This window comes from Ambystoma mexicanum, chromosome 2p (genome assembly GCF_040938575.1).
Source record: "Ambystoma mexicanum isolate Mex_15411 chromosome 2p, UKY_AmexF1_1, whole genome shotgun sequence".
NCBI classification, from domain to species: Eukaryota; Metazoa; Chordata; class Amphibia; order Caudata; family Ambystomatidae; genus Ambystoma; species Ambystoma mexicanum.
The window spans coordinates 1,478,111,174-1,478,117,173 of NC_090923.1; the positions used below are offsets into that span (position 1 = coordinate 1,478,111,174).

A 6,000-nucleotide genomic window follows, 5' to 3' on the forward strand; every position below is an offset into this window, starting at 1 on the left:
ATGGCAACGTACTGCGGCAGGTTTATCCCGAATCTGGCAACCATTTCAGAACCATTGATGGAGCAGACCAAGGCTAACACCAAGTGGAACTGGAAACACCCGCTATCAAGACGCCTTCGAATAAATCAAGACCGCACTGTCAGCGAACACTACCATGGCGTACTATGACGCCACGCTACAAACAAAACTATATGTTGACCCCAGCACTGTCGGACTGGGAGCCATCCTGGTCCAGCCGTCGCACACAGGAGAAATCAGGCCAATTGCGTATGCATCACAAGCTCTGACACCAACGCAACAGCGCTGCTCACACATTGAGAAGGAGGCCATTGCAGTCCTATGGGGTTGCAGACATTTCCACCTGTACCTGTATGGGCGAAAGTTCAAGGAGTACACTGATCACAAGCCTCTACTGCCCACATTCACAGGGTCTTCCCCACACCCGCCTGCCAGAATCGGAAAATGGCTACTGCACCTCCAACAATAGGACTTTGAATTGGTGTACCAAGTGGGGGCAGAGAGCCCAACGGACTTCCTGTCTAGACACCCAAGAGCAGCAACACCATGTGAGGTAAAGGAATCAAGAGAGACCGACGACAACATCTGCCAAATGGTCAGCATGATGAAACCCAAGGCTGTCAGCGTTGATGACATCCTAAAAGCAACTCAAGACGACCCCTGCTGTGACATTGTAAAGAACGCAGTGCTGGCAGGAGAGTTGAAGCCTTTTCTCCGGAACGTCCACAATCGCACGGCTACAGCCATGGACTTCCTCACAGGGATATTCCCAGTGCGTCAGGAACTATCAATGACAAGTGAGGGGCTGATCCTAAGAGGCACACGCATTCTAATACCCACTAGCCTACAAGATTGCATTGTCACGCTTGCACACGAAGGTCACCAGGGGATAGCCAGAAAAAAAGCCAGGATACGGCAAAGGGTGTGTCTGCCCAAAATTGACGAAAAAGTAGACGGCACAATCGCCTCCTGCCACCCATGCCAAGTGAATGAGGCACCTACGAGACCGGACCCGATTAGATCTGCAAAAAGAGGCACATCAGGGTGGGAAACAATCAGCATTGACTTCTGCACGGTACAGGAAGGAACTTTGCTATTGGTGGCTATAGACGACTACTCACGATACCCAGAGGTGGAAATAATATCAACAGCAGCAGTCACCGTAATCCCAGCTCCGGAAAGGATGATCGCCACACATGGCTTACCAAAATAGATCAAGAGCGACAATGGGCCATCTTTCCAAAGGAAGGAACTGACCAAATACATGGACGACTCCAGACAAGCTTCAGGAACAAATATAACAACATCTAACATCGCGACATTACAGTACCCGAGGGCACTAATGCCCAAAGGGAAGAATAAGCTTTATTGCTGTTTTGTCGTCTTATGGCCCAAAGGGAAGAATAAGCTTTATTGCTGTTATGTCGACTTTTCAAAAGCTTTTGATTTGATTTCCAGAATCAGGCTTTGGAAAAAAATTAAACGACTGGGGCATCGATCCCGTCTTGCTTTACTACATCCAACTGCTCTATACGAACACATCGATAGCAGTTTGTCTTAATCAAGAGGGGTGCCTCTCAAAAGATACTTTCACATATCAGGGGCTTAAACAGGGATGTGTCCTGTATAATTTATATACGGCCGATATGGAACAGGCATTTCAGGCGGTAAGAAATGTCCCCTGCCCCGACCATAAATTGTGTTAAAATTATAAGTATGTCATACGCAGATAACATCATAATATTTGACTTAACGCATATTGGCCTTCAGCGAACACTTGATGCCTTAAGCCAATACGCTAAAGAAAATGTCATGGTTATACATAAAACAAAAACAAGAACCACAGTGGCAATTGGATGGAACAGCCATAGTCAATGTTAGTTCTGTATTTTGTCTTTCCTATATGGTCTAAATATAGACCATCTGCCTCTCAATATGAGGATTATATATACACAAAAATATGGAGGATATGGTTGTTATAGTATAGTTACTGGTGTATGACGTGCTCATGATTCAATATGATTCTGGAATCAGATCTGATGATGATCATGAGAAAGCCAAGAGAAAGGTTGGCAACTATCTGGGGGGCCTCTTATTTATAATACCAAAATAAACACATATGTTTGAAAGCATATTCCTTGAGTTAAGGATCATCATTTTACGACAATGGTCGGCCATAAAAACCTATGCTGAGCACAGGGGTGGAAGCAACAGAAGGATTTGTCAAAATATTTAGAGCTAGTATAAGTCCGGCTATTCTATATGCTTTGGAGATTTCGCCAGACACGGAAGTAGCTTGGCTTGACAAACTGGAGGCCAAACTGCTACGTTCAATCATGAATATGCCTAAAGGGGTTCCAGTCCAGGCCCTGAGATTGGAATATGGAGTACAGTCCCTGGTCTCATGTTACGCATATCGAGAGCCCAGAACAGCGCATGGAGAGTTGGCCTATATCGATTCCTGCGGAACTATGGGGTAACCCTTCACTGCTCAATGGACATACCGCCAGCAGAGCTGCTGTACGGGACAATACTACATTCGTCAATACCGCACCACCCCAGCAGCTGGTGACAGAACTGGACACGGAACTCATGCCAAGCGAGTGGCAGCAAATGAGCACATGAGCACAAAGCAACGAGCAAAAGAATCAAGCCACAAGATGGGGATAATGTGTTGGTACTCAGAAACGTAACAAGGTCCAAGATAACGACCTGATATGATCTTACGCCCTAAGAGTGGTCCGGAGAGAAGGTACCCTGGTAACAGCTAGGCAGGGACAGGAGATCATCACGAGGAACAGATCATGGTTCAAGCAAGTCCCAAAAGACCTATGAAAGAAGATCAGAATCAGCCACAAGGGGGGAGCGAAGGCGCACCTCCGAACTCATGGGAACATCACAAGAACAGAGAAGAGCGAGGCCATGGCGTCGTGGGCCAGTCAGATGAGGAGGATAAGCCCCCAGCCCAGAGGGTGAGCAGGAAGAGGAAGACATTACAGAGCCACTGCCACACCAGCGATACAGTACATTGGGTACGACCTGAGGGTGGCCCTGCGGGCACCAGGTAAGCTGAGAGACTATGTCTGTTGGGACTGAAATATAGAAAAGTATGCAGTTAGTTTATAATTACCACTAGTTTTGTCATTTGGGAAAAATTGAGGAATGTTATGTATGCATTACGTCACCGTGCACAGCTGGATGTGGTGCATAATTAAACACCTGGAGGGTCGGAAACCTAGCAGTTCGGCAGTGAAAGCAAAGCTGGAATGACGTGTCTCCTTAACGCTGCGCAACCAGGCCCAGGCATATTTGCCAACACTCCCGATTTAGGCCGGAGGGTCCCGATTTTTCATTTGACAATATTTCGACTTTTTCGTTCCTCCCGCGTAAAATAATGGTAACCCCAATGCAATCAAATGGGAGAATTTGGTTCTCCCAATTTCGGTGAGACAATCTCCCTCCAAAGCAATGTGGAATTCCCAGGTCCCAATTTCGGTGAGACAATCTCCCTCCAAAGCAATGTGGAATGCCCAGGGCCTCCTCTGTACCTCACACTGCAGGGGGGCCCAGCAGTGTAAAATGTCTGTAGGTCAGCGTGGCAGGGTCCAAGTGTCCACAGGAGGCGGCAGAGTCCATAACTAAAATAGTAGATAGGGAATCAGATACAGAGGGCGTGGAAAGAGAAGACCACAAGCAGCGCTGGTGAAACACAAACAGAAATGCAGCAATCCAAGGCAAGATTCGGGTTCTAATGAATTAATGGCCGGTGTCATTTGGGAACTGCTCATCCTGTCCTATTTTTCTGCAATGCTGGGATTTGTCTATGGGCTTTTCCATTTGTACATTCAGGACTACAACTCCCGGAATTTCAAAAACACGAGGATAAACAACTCCCTAGTGAAATTGAGAATGTTGCAATAAAAAGTAGTGTGATATGTCCAGAAGGAACTTGCCTGTACTATTTGGCACAATTCATGGTTGGATGAGAAGTGATTTCACATTCACCAATGGCAATCTTTTGTGTACATAACACACCCCCATTCCATTCATCTGATAAAACTTCTGTGCTGGTTTTACTTGAGTGTTCTGAGGCCGGTTATCCCGAATGTTCTCATTATAAACGCAAGACTACACATTCCAAAATGCAAAATTAAAACCAGCACTGGATCTCCATCTCTCGATTGGAATAGGGAACATAAGGACGTATGCTTTTGTGCTGGATGCAGCGACGACTCACCTCTTCTGAAACACGTTGGGACATTCCGCTCTAATGGTCTCAACTGTATGTTTTTTTGTGATAAATGTCGTGCAGTGTTATAGTGCACGGTTTTGGGCAAACCCTATTGCAGAAAAAATGGTCGATTACGCCCCCTCCGACAGAATGAATTGATCATTTCACGATAAACAATGGGTCATGGCTAATTCATACTAGAGGAACGGTCCTAGCAAAGAGTCAGGTGATTTGCACGTTACGTTGCTCCCCTTCGATGTCTGCACACGTAAAGATCAGGATGACATGGGCGGCGAACGTGATCCTTTGAGAGGGAAATCGCGGCTCCTGGCCTTTAGGATCCACGAAGAACTTCGTAACAGGGGCCCCGCAGCCCCTGCGGTGGGGGGCCGCTAACACATGTCCTGGGAGGGGGTCCCACTTGAAGAAGAAAAAATGTTTTTTTTTTCCAAAATCTTTTTATTTTTTATTTCTTTTTGAAATCACTCTGCCTACATACAGAGATTATTTCTGTAACAGAAATAATGTCTTTATGAGGGAACAGTGACTAGAAAAAAGAAAGTTTCTTTTTGAAGTCCGAGGGTTCCCCCACCCCATGACATGGAAGACCCCCGGCTGGAGGCCTCTATGTCGTCATGGGCTGGGGGAGCCCCATGACTTCAAAAAGAAATAGTTTATTTTTGAAGTCACTTTGCCTTCATAAAGAAACGATTTCTGTTATGGTTCGGTCTTTAACGGAAATAATTTCTTTATGAAGTCAGAGTGATTTCAAAAAGAAGCAATTTATTTTTGAACTAATAGGGCTCCCCTCAATCACATGACGTGTGTGAGTGTATTGTGAAAGGGTGTACACTTAAATGTGTAGGTGGCTGCCTGTGCGAGTGTATTGTGAATAGGTGCACACTTAAATGTATGGGTGGGTGCGTGTGCCTGTATGGTGAAAGGGTGCACACTTAAATGTATGGATGGCTGCCTGGGTGTGCCTACATGGTGAAAGGGTGCACGCTTAACTGTATAGGTGGCTGCCTGTGTGAGTGTATGGTGAAAGGGTGCACACTTAAATGTATGGGTAGGTGCCTGGGTGTGTGTGCCTGTATGGTGAAAGGGTGCACACTTAAATTAATGGATGGCTGCCTGGGTGTGCCTGCATGGTGAAAGAGTGCACACTTAAATGTTTGGATGGTTGGGTGTGCGTGCGTGTATATGGTGAATGGTTTTGGGGGGCTGATCCTTCAAATGTTGGGAGAGGTTCTAACTTCACGGGCAGTAGGGGATGGGCAAACTTATTTGTGTGGGTGCATCTAACTTCTTTACGCATTTTAATGAGACTGTTCTAGTGCAGCTTCAATGTTACAAGTAGTTAACTCTCTCCTTTAAGCCTTTAAGTGTGAAGTCACCCACGTATGAACTTCTGTGAGAATGAAGGGTCTCCTGTTCCCTTTCTACCCTTCCAATCATGTCCCTGGCATGAAAGTACTAAACCCACATCACAATTTAAAATGCCTAAAAAAGTTGGCATTTGAATGCAGGTACTAACCGTGAAATGCTTTACGTTTGTAATTGCTGAGCCCTTATTAACAGCGAAACCCAGGTGCCGTATAAAATCTGTGTCCTGTTCTGTCCGGCAACTGCTCTGAAGGTCAGCCAGGTGTATCAACATAGCCCAAAATGTCTGGGGGCAAGTGCTGAAGCCCAGTGAACTCAATATTGTTAAGCCCCTACTTGCGTTTAATTCCTTAATTACATATTGG

At 45.9% G+C, this 6,000-nt stretch overlaps 1 protein-coding gene across 1 annotated transcript in view; it reads right to left on the reverse strand.

Annotated features, from left to right (window-relative positions):
* Positions 1–4,465, reverse strand: part of LOC138567646 (zinc finger protein 398-like) — a 1,191,033-nt gene extending 1,186,568 nt beyond the window's left edge. Inside the window, exon 1 of the mRNA XM_069646115.1 lies at positions 4,256–4,465. Coding sequence (XP_069502216.1) covers positions 4,256–4,279 — 24 coding nt within the window. The 5' untranslated portion in view covers positions 4,280–4,465. The remainder of the gene's footprint in view (positions 1–4,255) is intronic.
* Positions 4,466–6,000: the final 1,535 nt, after the last annotated feature.